The 17,286-nt window shown below is 40.7% G+C and overlaps 2 protein-coding genes and 1 pseudogene across 2 annotated transcripts in view; all 3 read right to left on the bottom strand.

The window, feature by feature from the left end:
- Positions 1-8,409, bottom strand: part of LOC131983292 (calpain-15-like) — a 31,455-nt gene extending 23,046 nt beyond the window's left edge. Inside the window, exons 1-2 of the mRNA XM_059348001.1 lie at positions 8,304-8,409; positions 5,794-5,981 (exon numbers count right to left, since the gene is read on the bottom strand). Of these exons, the coding sequence (XP_059203984.1) occupies positions 5,794-5,954 (161 nt within the window). The 5' untranslated portion in view covers positions 5,955-5,981; positions 8,304-8,409. The remainder of the gene's footprint in view (positions 1-5,793; positions 5,982-8,303) is intronic.
- A 2,031-nt stretch (positions 8,410-10,440) lies between these two features.
- Positions 10,441-13,034, bottom strand: LOC131983390 (uncharacterized; annotated as a pseudogene).
- Positions 13,035-14,421: 1,387 nt separating this feature from the next.
- amdhd2 (amidohydrolase domain containing 2) overlaps positions 14,422-17,286 on the bottom strand; it is a 7,562-nt gene continuing 4,697 nt past the window's right edge. Inside the window, exons 7-12 of the mRNA XM_059349022.1 lie at positions 16,605-16,693; positions 16,271-16,415; positions 16,074-16,181; positions 15,550-15,618; positions 15,060-15,161; positions 14,422-14,974 (exon numbers count right to left, since the gene is read on the bottom strand). Of these exons, the coding sequence (XP_059205005.1) occupies positions 14,895-14,974; positions 15,060-15,161; positions 15,550-15,618; positions 16,074-16,181; positions 16,271-16,415; positions 16,605-16,693 (593 nt within the window). The 3' untranslated portion in view covers positions 14,422-14,894. The remainder of the gene's footprint in view (positions 14,975-15,059; positions 15,162-15,549; positions 15,619-16,073; positions 16,182-16,270; positions 16,416-16,604; positions 16,694-17,286) is intronic.

Raw genomic sequence — 17,286 nt, 5'->3', positions numbered from 1 at the left:
AAATTAGAAAAGAGTCGTTAGGAAAATCCCCAATTCAAATAAAATCTGTTTAGTTTTTATTATATTTATCTTATTTTATTGGTTCATATTATATGAAATTATTTTTATTTAATTCTCTGTTGTGTTTGTCTTATTTGATTGATTAATTGATTTAAAATGTAATTGAATATGTTAATAAATAAATAATAATAATAATAAAAAAGCAAAGTGATCATACAACACATACAGATAAAAAAATGCTAAAATAATTAAAGCAAAAACAAACAAACAAAAAAACAGGAACAATATTTATTTTATTGTTGCTGATTGTTTGATGTGATACACTTTGTAACCTGTTTTAAAAAGATGCCAAATACATAAAGTTTATTATCTTCTTATACGATATAAATCAGGTTTTATAATAATACGCAGCATTGGTTTAATGATAAATACATTATGATGGTTCGTCTTATTTATTCTCGCTTCAGAAAACAAATAGATGCATTTGAAATAATTTTATTCCTGCTGTTCTTCATGCATATTAATTTAATCATTTTGCAATTATTGTCAACTTCTGGAAACATTTAGAGAATTTCAAAGAATGCAGAATGCGTTCTTTTCATAATCTGATGTTTCATAGAACTTCATGGATATTGTTTTATTTCTCAGATGTCCCTGATGCTCCACTTTGATCTTTATGCATCCAGTGAGATGTAAACATCTCCCTCTGGAGCGTCTGCAGACTCTGGTCTCCGTCGGGCCACCGGGGGTTTTCCCGCTCGCGTTTCGTTTCCTGTCGGACAGAAACTCGACTCCTGCTTGGACCGAGTGGATGCAGGCTGCGACAGTGTGTCATCAGAAGAGGCTCACAGCGGACAGAGTATACACGGCACATTAGACGAGAGGCGCAGTAATTATTAATAAGTGGAGATTTGAACAGGAAGGCTGAGGTTTACTTTATATCGAACAATTCATTAAAAATTCACCACTGCATTCTGGAGCCCGGGACGTCCACACCAGTGTAGAGTATGAATTAAACATCTGCAGCATCCAGCCGTCACATTGAAGCTGTGATGTGTGGCGTGATGTAGGCCTGTCACCACAAATTTTTTAGGACGATATATTTTCCCAGAAACTATGATGATAAACGATAGTATTGTTGATGTTGTTGTTGTTTTTTATGCCGCTGATATAATGATATTAGTAATAATATTTCAAGTTCATCCTTTTTAAGAGCAATTAACTTTTAATTCTCAAGAATATTGAACATGGCATGGCATTAAAATGCTGGAATGGGAGTTTGGGAAATGTAAGTTTTTTTAGGCAATTCATCCTGCCTATGAAGAGTCTGCAGCATTTCTCTAAACGCTGGTTTCTCCAGTGTTGAATGGTTGCATCTCTTATCTGTGAGCTTGCGCCATTTTGTGCGGTCACGTTTATATTTGCATTTTTTGGGCAAAGATATCCTTAATTGCCAGTTGTGGGTTAGTGGAGGGCGCTCCCGCCGTGTTTCTGTTCCCGGCTGAATAACTTGGATGGGATGGTTGTGTTTTAGGACTTTGAGGTTTGTTGTGTTGACACTTTTGTTGCGACTATCTTCATACAGGTTTGACATACCAGCTTGTTGATGTTAGCGGGCTCTCCGCGTTCATCTGGCTTGAACCCAAAATGTTCCCACACCACCGCTGTGGCATTCAGCTAGAACTGATTCCATTTATGGCACTCAACTTTCTGAAAATGTACAACTATGGCTGTCAGAAAACTTAGCTCGAGTTCGCTAATTCTTTCTTTCTGCTTCAACGCTGTCCACACGTTTGTCTGTGTGTGTGTGTGTGTGTGTGTGTGTGTGTGTGAGCCCTGCCTCCTTGCACATTGACTGACAGCAGAGGGAAAGAAGCATCCCGACTGAATGTTGATGACTTATGTAAACAAACACACATGTAAATGACAATTTATGGAGTCCAGAAAAACTATTGTGTCCATTTTTGTTTATCGAACAATAAGTCGATATATTGACTATCGTGACAGGCCTAGCGTGATGACATTAATAAGTCATCCTGATCACACTCTCCCACAATTCATAATTCTTTTCATCTCCATCAAACAGGAGGCGAGACCAGCGGCTCGCGTCTGCGTTCCTCCTCATGGTGCTTGCCGCGTGCTAATCATCACACTTGTGGAAACACGCCAAAAAACTCGCCCATCTCTGGGATCTGGGCCCATAACCTGTTAGCAGAGTTAACTTAACAGCTCCAGATTAAAGTGGCGAGATAAGCAACACCGAACAAGAGCAATCAGAGTGAAACACTGAGATTTGCTGTCTCTGTGTCATCATGACATCAACCACTTGCAGCTGTGTCTGATGGCCCTTTTATTCGACACGCCCACAATCAATCAATGCCGGAACGCAAAATACATGACCAATAAACAATACACAAAAACATCACGTTTGCCCATCATACATGAAAAAAACAAATAACATTTAATAAGTGAGAGCATTAACTCAACAATTTTACACATAGAGGAAACAAACAAACAAACAGGAGCAGACTGACAGCCTGGGCTGACCTCTGACCTCCTCCGCTCTCTGAGGTCAGACTCTCTGTCTGTCAGAGGCTTTAAAGCTGCAGCCACGTTTCTGCTCCCACATGAAACCAGAAGATTGAAGGAAACCACTGATTCCAGGTCGGGGCATGTTGTCAGGAAGGCTGACTAAACAACACTCCAAAGTGTGTGAATATTTGTGCATAAACAGTCTGTGAGCTGTATTATCGGGTATGACTGAAAAGCTGAGACTCAAGGAACCACTACTACTCTTTAAGCATTTTAAGCAATTTTCTTTACAGAATTCCTTTAGACCCCTCGGCCAGCCAAGACCAAAAGGCCTCCTTCTTCAGCCTGATGGCCTCCCAGACGCTGGTGTCCACCAGCGGGTTCTTGGGTTGCCGCCACAACAGGCACCAACGGCCTTCAAGCCACAGCTCCTACCAGCCGCGTCAACAATTGAGGCTTTGAACATGGCCCATTCGGACTGTTCACCCTCACTACAAGTCTGGGTTTGCCAGGTCTGTCTAGCATCCTCCCCCGCCACCTGATCCAACTCACCACCAGGTGGTGATCAGTTGACAGCTCGATCATCGATCTTTGGCCTAAAGTGCTCTGGTACCAGTTACACTTATGAACAACTCTATGTTCGAACATGGTGTTTGTTACGGACAATCCGTGACTAGAACAGAAGTCCAATAACGGAACATCACTCGGGTTAAGTTTGGGCAGGCCATTCCTCCCAATCACCCCCTCCAGGTACCATCATCGTTACCCACGTGAGCGTTGAAGTCTCCCAGAAGAACAATAGAGTCCCCAGGTGGTCTCCCTTCCAGGACACCACCCAGAGACTCCAAGAAGGCCTGGTACTCTGAACTGCTGTTTGGTGCATAAGCACAGACAACATTCAGAGACCTTCTCCTCGCGACTTGCAGCCGCAAGGAGGCGACCCTCTCGTTCCTCAGGGAGAACTCCAACACATCGGCGCTCAGCCGGGGGCTTGTGAGTATCCACACACCCACCCGGCGCCTCTCACCTTGGCAACTCCGGAAAAGGAGAGAGTCCAGCCTCTCTCCGGGAGTTTGGTTCCAGAGATCACGATATGTGTGGAGGTGAGCCCAACTATTTCTAGTCGGTAACGATCCACCTCCCGCACAAGCTCGGGCTCCTTCCCCGCCAGTGAGATGACGTTCCACATCCCCAGAGCGGCTGCAGCCGTGGGTCAGCACGCCCAGGTCCCCGCCTTTGCCTGCAGCCTGACTCTCTACACACCCTTACGCCTAACTCTGTGGGTGGTGGGCCCACAGGTCAGCTATTTTTATTGTTATCATTATATTTGTCCAAACCAATGAACCTTTAGTTGTACCAGTCATTAACATGATCAAGAAATTAGAGAAAACAAGGGTGGTCTAATAATTTTTTCCATGACTGTAAATGCATCAATAATAATCTAATAATATATTTGGAATATATAAAACAATCTGAGTGGCTCCATTCTGCCTTACGAGTACTTTTACTTTTGATTCTTTAAGTACATTGTGATGCTGATACTTTTGTACTTTTACTTCAGTAAGTTTTGAATGCAGGATTTTACTGTAGTAATTACTGGAGTAATTTCACAGTGTAGTATTAGTACTTTTACTGAAGTAAAAGATCTGGATACTCCTTCCACCACTGCTAAAATGTTATTATGGGGTGTTTGGCCAATGATGCAAAAGAACTGCCTACCCAGCTTTTAACTGTTTATATATTATTTGTTTTATGTTGGTTTAATTTGGTTGAATTTAAAATAAAAAACCCTGAATCCTGGGACACAGATCGGATCTACAGAAAGACATTTGACTTGAGTGTCGATACTATCCATTCAGGTCTACTTTACAGCGAGTCTGAGTCAGTCCTGTTGATGTAGGACCTCAGCTGATGGAGTGGAGCGTTCACGGATTGGTGACCTCAGAATTACATCTCTGCTTTCTGCTGATAATGTAGTTACGCAGCATTAAATGGGCTGTGACCTGCAGGAGCTGGAGGCTTTTATACAAGCTCAACTAGACTCCTTCTGCTTTTATCTGCACCAGTGGTGGGAGGTAAATATGTTGACCTTTCTACTCCAAGTGGCAATTAAAGTTTTTGCTTTAACTTATTATTGTGAAGTAAATGTTGATTGCACAAAGTAATGGCTGCAGAGTAATGACACAATCTGCATTTAGATTGGCTCTCTATAAGCCTCACTCTCACTGTGCCTTCTGTCTGCAGCCTGGGGCTAAAACCCGGGAAGTTAAAGCTCCGTTACGGCACAAAGAAAGTGCATCAAGCAAGGACTGGGCTTTAACTTTCACTGTAACCATCAGGAGATTTCTCCAGGTAACAACTAGAGCAAATGATGAAACTTTACCAGGCAAAAGAAAAAGAACCAAAGAGTCCCGCTGACGGAGGAGGAGGCAAAGAAGGTGAAGACAAAGAGGGATAAAAGCCGAGGTTAAATAAGAGTTCTTGGACTTGAGAGGGTTTCAAACTGATATTTAGTTGGCATTTCTACTAAATAAGTAACAGAACCTCACTAAACTGTAAAAGTTATTTTCCAGAAATTTACTGTATCATTTTACATTTAATGGGATTTTCTTGTTTTTACGACATGAAGTACAGATGTCATGAAAAAAGTACATTACTTTTATTTAAAATAATAAACACAAAATGGAAGTTAAACCTGTAAACCTGTAAATTAATATAATGGGACATTATAAGTTCTTTTACAGTATTATTTATTTGCTTAATGGTCTTGAATGTTAACTTACAGTGAATACTAAGTTAAAAAATATATTACTGAGTGTTTCTCTAACAGTCAAAATTTAAATCGAATGTTTAAAAAAAAATACCATGATAATAAAGTAAAAGAAATTTTACTCTATATTTATTTAAAAGACATTATCTGTAAAATAACTTTTTTACTGTTTGGCAACTTTTGCTGCCAGACTTTTTAAGTAAAGCAATAAAAAGCAACTGCTTTTTGCCACAGCGGCGCCTACAATAACATTTGTAAATGCAAGAGGTGGGGGGGGGGGGGGGGGAGTTGGAAAATTGTCTTTTTCTACTTTAATGAGCTGTCAGGTGAGAGTTGTAACTGATTGATCACTTTGCAGGATTCAGTCAGAGCAGAACATCACCTCCAATAAAAGAGCCTAAAATAAAACATTCTTACTCTGTTCAGGAGCATCACGGCGTGATGAACTCACACCTGAAGTGTGACCACTCTACTTGTTGCTGGTCTCTTACCTGCGCTCTCTGTGGCGGCCGGGTCGGGGGAGCTGCCGGGGGAGGGAGGTGCTCTGGCTGCTCCTCAGACAGCCCATGATGGGGGACGGGGGCAGAGCTGCACCCCGGGGCGCAGCATCACCCTCAGCATCTTCAACCAGGGAGGAGGTAGAGCCTCCCATGATGCGGCGGGCTCAGGAGGAGAAGCCCTGCAGCAGGAGAGAGGAGGAGTCACTCTTTTGTCTGCCATTATTATATGTGCAATATTCTTTTCCATACCTAACTGCTGACTCTGTCTACATTGTGTATAATGTAAAGTTTTTTGTTTTAATTTTTAATACTTTTTTATATTTCTACTTGTTTATATTGTAAACTGTTAATACTTTTTATACTGCTGTTTACCATTTATTGTTGGGTTTTTTTGCTATCCACTTTGCTGCTGTAAGACTTGAAATCCCCCCATTGTGGGACTAATAAAGGAAATTGTAATCTTAAAATGTCAGCTTGTACAGATTTTTCCCTATTTTATGACATTTAATGTACAAAATGACTAATGGGGTAAATAATCTGCAGGCTGATGATTGATTAAATTTATCTTTAGTTGCAGCACTAACTGAAAAGCTGCATGGTGGCATTAGAGGTAAACACATTAAGCTCATCACACAGGGTCCACACCAGCGCTGGGCTGTCACTAAGTACATTTACTCAAGTACAAGCTGAGGGACTTGTACTTTTCTTACATTTTGAGGCAAATATTGAACTTTTTACTACACTACATTTGGTCAACCGCTTTAGTTACTTTTCAGGTCGAGATTTAACATGAAAAATATGATCAATTCTTCAAAACAACTTCTAATAGACAACAAGTGCAGCACCAGCGTACTCTGTCACACAAATCTGGTTTTGTAACATCCTTATTTTTGTGACAGTAACATGAATTTACAGTTTTGTCAAATAACAGCAAACTTGCGACTGAGTACCTTTTAAAAGCGCTATAAAAATCAAATGTATTATTACTATTATTATTATTATAATAATATAATAATAATTATAATTATAATAATAATTAAAAAAACAGGGTTGAAATTTTGTTTAAGTTGCATTAAAGTAAAGGTTTAAGTGTCACAAAAAAAAATCAACACATTGAGGCCACAGTTTCAGATATAATGACACAGAACAGAAAAGAACTTGAGAAAATGACTTCTGTTTTTTTTAAAAAATATATATAAAAAAACATTTACTTGCCACAATTCTGTGCTACATCTTCATCAGGCAAAGGGTTAAAGCTCTGGCAAAAAAATGCAGTTTTACAAAACAGCCAGTGTGCTGGAGATTGTTTGCAAAATAAATGTAATTCAGAAGGTTTGTTCACAGGCAATAACATGTTTAACTTCTTAGCTGTTGGCTTTGAAACAGAGATTAACTTAAACTTCATTCAGCTGATCAACTTTTTAGTTCAACTTCTTGAGAAATCAAAAAGTCTCAGACTTAAACTTTATAGCCAACATGGACAAAAAGTCCCATAAAAATGATATTTGAACATCTGTCATGACACCTGAGAAAACCAAAAATCATCTGAGAAAGATCATGTGATACAACTAAAAGCTCCAGAACCTCCAACATGGACCTGGGGTGAGATCCTTCTTCTAACTGCGGTTTCCAAGGTCAAGAACGAACAATCAGTCTCAGGTCAGATCTGCTTCAGAGTTTTCATTATTTCTACATTATGTATGTCAAAAACACCAAACTATCCATTCAATCCTACAGTTTTAGTAATGAATCATATATCATAACCCCACATCCACAACATAATATTACCATACTAAGGTAATATAACACTGAAAACTGACACTTAACAGGATTTTAAAACTGGCAGAAGAACATTTTCTTTCTCAAAATATTTGGACTCTGCAGAACTCAAACTGAGGTTCCATATTGATTAGTTTAAAAATTATATTTATACTTAATCAGCATCAGCAGGGACAGTTGTAAGGATATTTTAAGGTTATATTGGTGAGAGACATTGCTGAGACGGTTGTTCATACAGATGACATGCATTGCTTCAGCTCCCTCCCTTCTCACTCCACAGTTTTGTCCTTGAACAAGGACTTAAAATCTGTGTGATCACCCCAGGAGCTGCAGCTTCACACACACACTGATCACAAAACATGAGTTCTCTGTTAAAGATATACTTCTTCTATTATTATAAAATAAGAACTAGGAGCATTTCTCTTTTTCTTTGTCTTTGATCTTTAGTCTGTCTCTGAATGACAAAGTAACAATCAATAGATTAAACATTAATATGCCAGCAATAAACCTGAATAAATACTGTTTCTGCGGTTTGAAGAACGCGTGCACACCACCTGAACCCCTCTGTAGCTCAATGCAGATGCTTCCCTGCTGATAATGAAGTTCACATAGACTTTAGGTAACCTGGTGCACCTGCAGTACAGCTGGTGGCTGCATGAGAAACTGCAGAGCGGCATGAGGACACTGAGACGGACAGCAGCAGCGTGGACAGTTGGACTCACCTGACTGCAGGCAGGACGCGCTGAGCACCGAGGAGATGAATATTCCTGCCAGCTGTCTGAGATCTCCATGCATCCTCTTTAATTTAAGCTCTGATGTGCACAGTCACCACGCTCTGCTCTCACCATCTCCACCAAGCTGCAGGCAGTTACAGACACTTCCTGTCACAACTTTCAAAATAAAACTGCTATTGGCCAACACAAGTCGTAACAGCATGGCGTAATATAGAGTTCAAACTACATTCAATCAAAAAAATAAAAAAACCCTACTTTTTGGATGGCCAAAAAATAAAACATTTAATCACAAAACTAAAAGTAATTATAAAGAAAACGAATCAGCAACTGTTTTGCTAAATGATTAACTGTCAGTTACTTTACAAGCTAAAATGTCAAACATTTTCTGGTTCAAGCTTTTTAAGTGTGAAGATTTGCAGTTTTCAAGAGTCGATAGTCTCTAGATTAACTACAAATTTCATTAACTGTAGAACTAGAGAGGTTTTTAAGAGACCTTTATTCATAAAAATAAATAGAAATCTTCTCTTTTCTCTACAAACTATGAATTTAAAATAAATTAAAGGAACTATAGTTGGACATTTACTTAAAAGTGTTGGTCTTCATCATTCTTAAACAGTGTGTGCTGGTAAACAAGAAACAATAAATGGAATAAGAAAATATACGCAATTACATTTACCTTACAATGATAGGGCACTGTAATCATTCGAAATTCAAAAGCCAAAAATATTCATTTTTATGATGTGTTCTCACAGAGAGGCAGCAATTAGAGAATATTTGACACTTTTGCATTATATAAAATTGCCAAAATTGTTGTTGATTTTATTCTCTGAAGCACTAATTATTACCCAAGGCCACCATACATCATCAACCAGTAGAAACACAAATAAATCGTTGGTCTAGTTAATCAAATACATTGGATTCAGGAAAAATGTCAGGGAAATCCATATGAGAGTTTTTGGTACCCAGCTCTGTTTTTTATTAAAAAAATTTATTATTAAACCTGCTCATCCTTCTGGCACAGACGCGTGTCGCTCTTTTATTTTGAAGGTAGTCACCCTCGGTTTCTGGTTCGTACTGTGGCTTACTGCTTGACGCGGCTCTCCCTCAGCTCGCCGCCGTGGACAGTTCTCTTTATCTCCAGGGACATTTTCAGGACAGGACACCAGGCAGCAGCCGGGACGTATCGACCTCCTATCCGGTCAAGATGCATATCTTCTTCCCGCATTACGGTCCTGGCTGGTGCGAGCTAAAAACCCAGAAACAGATCGGTTTAGTCCCATTCCCCCCACCAAACTCCATTATAAATCTAGCTGTATAAAGTTGCTTGACTTAGATACAGGTGTACACTGTTTGAAACATAAATTTAAGTTATTCTTAAGAATTATTGCTGCTTTATGTTTAATTCGGCGGAGAAACAATGCACCAAAGCCCATTATAAATCCAGCTGTATACTGTTTGTTGACTAAGACAGGTGTAAATGCTGTAAAAACGTGATTTATGTTGTTCGTAGGATTAATTGCTGCATTCCGCTGGATTCTGCATAGATATAGTATACTAAATTCCACTATAAATCTAGCATATTAACGTTTTGTGTCAAACACATTAACTTCATGCCAAATTTTGGCATAGAAATAATACACCAAACACCATTACAAATGTTGCAATAGTATTGCCTTGCTCGTACTAATTATGACTGCTTTCCGTTTTAATTCTGCATAACAAATAATATCCATCCATCCATTTTCCTCCACTTATCCGGGGCCGGGTCGCGGGGGCAGCAGGCTAAGCAGGGCATTCCAGACGTCCCTCTCCCCAGCCACAACGTCCAGCTCCTCCTGGGGGACCCCGAGGCGTTCCCAGGCCAGGAGAGAGATATAATCCCTCCACCGTGTTCTGGGTCTTCCCCGGGACCACCTACCAGTTGGACATGCCCGGAACACCTCTTATAATTTTAACTGTCTTGCTTTGCTGAAATACAAGCATGTGTGCTCAATGTGACATGAATTTAAGTTGTTAGTCTTGGATCATTGCTGCTTTCTGCTTGATTTGCCACATAAATAATAATAAACCAAACTCCATATTAAATCTCGCAGTATAACTTCGCATAACTGTAGGCTTGTACTATGCAAGAAACATCTCATGGATGCACTGGGACGCATCCTCAGTGATGTATCCTGGGATCATTGGGTGTTTTGGGTCTCGCAACATCATACACCCTCTCCCAGGTGACCCAGTCGGGGTTGATCAAGTCCCGATTTGCGTCCCATTCGCAGTCCACGGATCAGCCTTCTTAATCCAAAGCCACCATGTGGCCTTCTCTGCGGCTTCGCTTGCAGATTTTTACTTCTTTGCCGCCCCTACAATGCCCAAGCGACTCAGAACTTTGCACAGAGAGCATCCTGCAAAACCTCTACAGCCGACTTCTATCAGCTCATAGAAGGTTCTCTCCCTGCACTCCTCCTCCTGGCGTTTCCTCTTATTGGCTTCCTCAATACGCTCTTCCCAGGGCAGCGTGAGTTCCAGTATGATCAGGTTTCTTGAAGCCTCAGAGGTAATGATCATGTCTGGACGGAGAGTTGTTGTTGCAACGTGTTAGGGGAACCTCAGCTGCTTTCCCAGGTCGGCCTGCAACTGCCAGTCAGATGCCGTGTGGAGGAGCCCTGTTGTTAGATGTTGGCGCGCTCTGGGTTTCTCTCCAGCTTTGATGAAGGGGACTGCCTTCCTTGGTGCTTGATGGTGTTTGCTGGTGCAAATGGCTGAGGCTAAGCTATCAGCAATTGCCTTAAGCACCTGGTCATGCCGCCAAAGATAGCTACCATCAGCCAGGGCCTTTGGGCAGCAGCTGAGGAGATGTTCTAAAGAGTCTCTTCCAGAGCACAGATGACAGGAGGGTGACTCACTCTTCCCCCAGACATGGAGGTTCGCTGGGCTTGGCAAGGCATCATAGACCGCTTGCACCAGGAAACAGACCCGATGGAAATCTGCCTGCAAGATGTTTGTCCAGGTGATCCTGCGCTGCAGTGCACTCTCCCACCTTGTCCACGCTCCCTGTTGACGGAGTCCCTGGATTAGATGGTCTTTCCTTGCTGTCTGACTGATCAGGGTCTTTGGGAAGTAGCCCAAGCCTGCTCTGCCTGTCGCCACGGTGCCCATCAGTGCCTTTTGCCTCAGGCGTGACTCTGCCCCCTCCACTGTTTTCCCGGCCTTCCATTTCCTTCCTGTCCTCACCTCGATGCCGGCAGATGACACCTTGCAGTCCCTGGAGTCCCTGTACTGTAGGGCTTCTCTGGTGCGTACCACCATGAACTCTTCAGTGAGGCCGCTAAAAGAAAGCTGCAGGAAGTTGCTCATCCCATACAGTGCAGCGCTGGTGAGACTGTGTGGAAGGCCCAGCCACTTTTGAAGAAAGCCACTATCTTCCTTTCTAGGGACTCAACTGCTGTCATTGGGACTGCATAGACCAGCAGGGGCCACAGGACTCGGGGCAGGATGGAATGCTGGTAGATCCAGGCTTTAAATCTACCAGGCAGACCAGACTTGTCAACCTTGGTGAGCCACGTTCCAAGTTCTATGTTGGACTTCTGGATGGCGGCCGAGTCTTTCAGGCTGGAGTCGAAGAGTTTCCCCAAACTCTTGACAGGTTGCTCTGTGATGCTTGGTATGCTCGTTCCTGAGATGGAAAACCAGAACTCGTCAGTCACTTTCCCCTTCTTCAGCACCATGGATCTTGGCTTGGAGGGCTTAAAATTCATCCTTGCCCAGGTGACGAGTCTCTCAAGTCCTTGTAGGATCCACCTGCACCCTGGGACCGATGTTGTTGTAACGGTGAGGTCATCCATGTAGGCTCTTATAGGAGGCTGTCGTACACCTGACTTGGTCAGGGGCCCTCTGCATTCCACCTCAGTTGACTTGACCACCATGTTCATGGCTAGAGCAAAAAGAATAACAGAGATGGTACAGCCTGTTATTATTCCTTTCCCAATGCGATGTGTGAAGGAAATTTGGTACTTCCTGTCATGGTGGTACAAGAAGTAGATGGTGACCTACTTGATATTCAAGACACAAGGCCTTGTGGGAACTCACTCTGTGAATTTAACTCTGATAACACCATAATTGAGGGTAACATGTAGATCAGGGGGCTCTGTCCTGATGTGAGGTATAGGGCAGGAAGATAGGGCCGCATTGAGTCTTGCTGAAGAGCCAATGCTGAAAAGTGCAACAGTCATAAGTCGAGTGGTGTATGGGGCTTTGTTGTATTGTAAAAGAGCCATTCAGGATTGTGCGGTGTATGGAATACGAATGTGCTAATAAAACTTGCTGAACAGAGTATTGAGTGCTTTGTGTTTGGCCAGCTCACCCATTAATTTAGCGCAATCCACAAAATTGCCATAACAGGTGCCAGTCTGATGTTTCTGACCCAGAAGTGACCCTCATCCTGAAATGATTGTAGTAATCCAGGATGAGGTCCTTGATCTTAATGGGAACACGATGGAGGTACACACATTGTTAAAACATTAAATACATGCTTTCTTCCGAATCACTGTTACTTTCTGCTTAATTTGGCATAAATATAATTCGCCAAACTCAACTATAAAATTAGTATTATACTGTTGTTTGACACCTATACACCTAGTAAAACATCCATTTAGGTTTTCTTATGAATCATTGCTACTCTGCTTAATTCACCAAATAAATAATACACCAAACTTCATTAGCCATGTGTAAAAGTTCTACTTACATCTTTATAAAACAAGAATTTTTTTTTTTTTTTTTTTTTTTTTTTTTTACGAAATAACGCTTTCGGCTTGATTCGGCATAGAAATGATGAACCAAACTCCCATTAAAAAACAAAGCATTTTAACTTAACTTAACTAAGTCAACGCAACACATTGTAAAAAAAACATGAATTACATTTTTCTACAAATCATTGCTGCCTCTGCCTAGTTTGGAATCGAAATAATACATCAAGCTGCATTTTATTTCCAGATAATCTAGCTAAATTTCTACAAATACGGTTTAAGTTTCTTTCTCTAACTTAGCCTAGCTAGCCTGAAGAGCTAAGCTAAGCTAAGTAGCTAACGCTAGCTAGAAAAAAGTGGCCTAGTTGGACGTTTCTTTCGAATAACACTAAATGTTTGGTGTTAATTCGACAATACATTTTACCCTACCTTTATTTTTTTTGTATGACAGCAGTTAACTGTAAATTGTTAGGCGGCCATATTTCAAAATCAAGTTAACGGTTGTGATGGAGAAAAGAAATTTGAAGAAAAAAAATCCCTATTATTAATGTGAAAATTACCATATATTGTAGTATGTGTTCTTAAATATTTCTATAAAGCTACTTTATACTTCAACTCCACTGAATTGAGGTATAAAGTTGTTTGACAGATAATGTTTCAGATTGACAAAAACATTGTCAAAGTGGTTTTTTTTCTCTCTGGCCAGTTCACCTCAGATTTTGGTCTGTTCACTCAGAATACTATAAATGTTAAAAAAATAAAATTGGATTGTGTTGGAAAGTATGTTTACTTAAATACTACTCTTCCATTTTGGATCTTTTCTTCATCTCCTGGATCACATATTACCTGACAGGAAGACCACAGTATGTGAGGTTGGGGAACTATGTTTCTGGGACATTAATGAGCAGCACAGGGGCTCCACAAGGCACTGTTCTGGCTCCATTCCTGTTCACACTGTACACAGGGGACTTCAAATACAACTCTGAGTCCTGCCACATCCAGAAGTACTTGGACGACACTGCTATTGTGGTGTGTATCAGGAATGGACAGACTCACTGAATTTCCCCTCGGGGATAAATAAAGTAACTTTGAATTTTGAATTGAATTTAAGCAATATTCAGAGGGAAATATTGAACTTTTTAATCATATTAAGATTTTGTGTTTAAAAAAAAGCAATTGTTTTTTACAAAAAAAACAATGCCTAAAAGGCGAATTGTCATCATATTCTCAACAAAGGAGTTTTTCCTTTCACATGCCTTTTACAGTATATTTGAACTCTATTTAACTGGCGAAATAATGCAAAAAAACACAGCTTTAAATAACATGTAATATAACAAGAGGAACAATCATGTAACAGGGACATCCACTGAAAGTTGATTTATGCAGTTTAATAGCAAAGTGTTTCCCTTTAAATCACATCTGAGTAACGCGATTAAAATAAAGCATCTGAGAGGAGGCCAATAAAAATACATAATCATTCATAAAAACTTTCAATATGTCAGAGTAAACCTCACAACAACTAATATTGACATAAGAGTAATATCAGTACGAGTTTGAGACCGATACGTGATTGAAAAGATATTTAAATTAAAATATTCAAAAAAAAAATTCAAAGTACTGGCTGTCAACAAAGTCCAACAAACAAAAAAAGCATTTCTGAATGGATGAAACTTTTATTAGATCTAAAATGTTTAGGGTTATCCTCTGTACGGTGGGACATCTAAAGCCCCATCTTTAAATCTTAACAGAGCAACTGATGAATTAAAACATTCAACAGATCTGTGGTTCTGGTTTTCCCAGCATCCCCTGAAGGCACCACGGTTCCCAGCTGATTCTTCTTCTATGGTCCTTCTCTCCAAACCTCCTCTCCAGAAATAAAGGTGGCTTTGATGTTGAGTGCGTCATCGAGTAAAACGAGGTCTGTGAACGCAGACACAGTAAATATAATTAATGTTTCTGTCCACAAGCTGCAAAGGAGGCGACTCTGAACGCAGCGAGTCCTGACCTGCGTCTGATCCATAGTCCAGGTTCCCCTTCTGGTGGCTGATTCCCAGGAGCTGAGCAGGATGCAGCGAGGCAGCTTCCAGAGCTTCCTCCACACTGCAGCCTGATCGGAGAAATCATGCAATGCTAAATGACTAAAAGCACAAAGACAGGAAGAACGGTGGGCCTGCTGTGGAAGTCCAGGACTGGAATACTGGGAACTGAGATCTGGACATTTTGTGGGAATTCTGCAGGATCTCTTAACACATATTTCCACATCTGTGTTTGTTTGATTGCTGAAGAATATTGTGTACACTGGAACACCTGTGTGTCCTGTTCCCAAGCATGCCCATACACAAAGCTTTTGTGTGTGTTTTTGCTTGTATTTAAGGAAGCCTCTTGCAACATCTTGGCCAGAGACTACTGATGAAAAACATGCCTCTTGGCCTCATAAGTCATGAATCACATGATCTCTTTTCAACAAGTATTTTTACTAATGCATCTAAACTGACCTGAAGCCTGTTTAAAGTGCCGTACACACATGTCCATCGGGGCAATGCTGCCGCTCAGCGTCTTTGTGCCTGGAAGACGGAAAATACAGAGTTCAGAACAGAGATCCAGCTTTTAAGGGTAAAATTCAAGCACTTTTCAGGCACTTTCAAGGTACCGAAACTGAAAATGTTCAGACTGTCAAAGCCCTTTCCCTCACATCTATAATGTTTCCTTTAATGCAATTGCAGTAAATAAAGATAACATAATTTACTTATACCCACAACACTCAATGTTCATTTCCACTTTGTATATTCACTTTGACTTGACACAAGAAAAGGCTTGTTTCATCTCAAATAATGAAGAGATTGTCAGTTTGCAAGAGTGATTGTGTCGATGAAACAACAAATTCTATAAAAAATCAAGCGAAAAAACAAATTTAAGCATATTCCTAACCTTAAAACTGTTACGTTATTTTCCAAACTATGCTCCTTACTTCTATAAATCATCACGGTTAATAATATTAAGTGTGTTAGAGACTTGTGACCTGCTACGTAAGCGTGCAGACCCTGGATCTCAATGACCTGCTGGCCAAGAGTGTGACGACCCGGAGGGAGACCCATCGCTGTGATCGCATCCGTCACCAACACCAAACCTGCAGGGACAAACAGCCGGGGGACAGGAAGTGACATCAGGACTCTGCCTCTCTGTAGACACAGATATGACCCGTGGCGTCTGTCTGACCTGAGGGGTGCGCTCTGTGGGCAATCCGCAGGGCGGCGGGGTTGGTGTGGATCCCGTCAGCGATCATGCCGTAGTAGACCGTCCTGCCTGCAGGGACCTGGTCACTAGTCAGCAGACCCACGATACCCGGGTCCCTGTGGTGGAACTGGATCACAGCAGAGACCAAAAACATGCTGTTAAATTAATAAAACCTGCAGTCAAAATAAAAAATACTCTGCTACAGGTAACAGTCAAGCATTGAAATGTTCCTTCAGTAAAAGTATAATCACTAAGATTACTGTTCTTCTAGGACAAGAAGATGGAGGAGGAGGTGAGAGAGAGGAGGAGGACTCACAGGCAGCATGGCGTTGAACAGGTGAGTGATGAAGGAGGCTCCGTGCTGGACGGCCTCCTCGGCCTGAGACAGGTTCGCCACAGAGTGACCTGCAGCAACAACAACAACCAAGAGTTCACACAGAATAACACAGCCACAGAAAATGTTATATTCATCATATATTCCACTTTCACTGAGTTAAAGCTCCAGTTCTGATCATAACGAGCAAATATTTATTCATTTTCAAAATTTTACCCCTTTAAAGGCCAGTTTATTTGAGTTAATTAATGTAAATACCATATTTGTATGTTTCTACTGTTTATATTTTAGTACTTTGTTTGCTCTTTTTTTTTTAATCAACAACAACAAAATAGTATACATTTTTCACCGTCTAGTTTATGTCAATGATTAGCATCAACATTGATTTTGATGCATTTTTATTTTTGTCAGTATCATATTTTTAAAACAACAACTTCCTCTTGTTACCTTAGAGGACAAAAATGTCCTGTTGTTTTTTTACGTCAAAGGAAAAAGAACCACAAAACAATTATTTTCTGTAAACCAAATTCTGGGGCAAATATGAGAAAATGGTTTAATCTGATGAAAATAAAAATAAAAAACACTACAGTTTTAAAGCCAAAACTCCAGATTAAAAGCCTGATATATCGCGATGAATAATTATTTTTTGTCCTCAATGGTCTTA

This window comes from Centropristis striata, chromosome 13, assembly GCF_030273125.1.
Source record: "Centropristis striata isolate RG_2023a ecotype Rhode Island chromosome 13, C.striata_1.0, whole genome shotgun sequence".
NCBI classification, from domain to species: domain Eukaryota; kingdom Metazoa; phylum Chordata; class Actinopteri; order Perciformes; family Serranidae; genus Centropristis; species Centropristis striata.
This window is presented reverse-complemented; position numbering and strand designations above follow the sequence as displayed.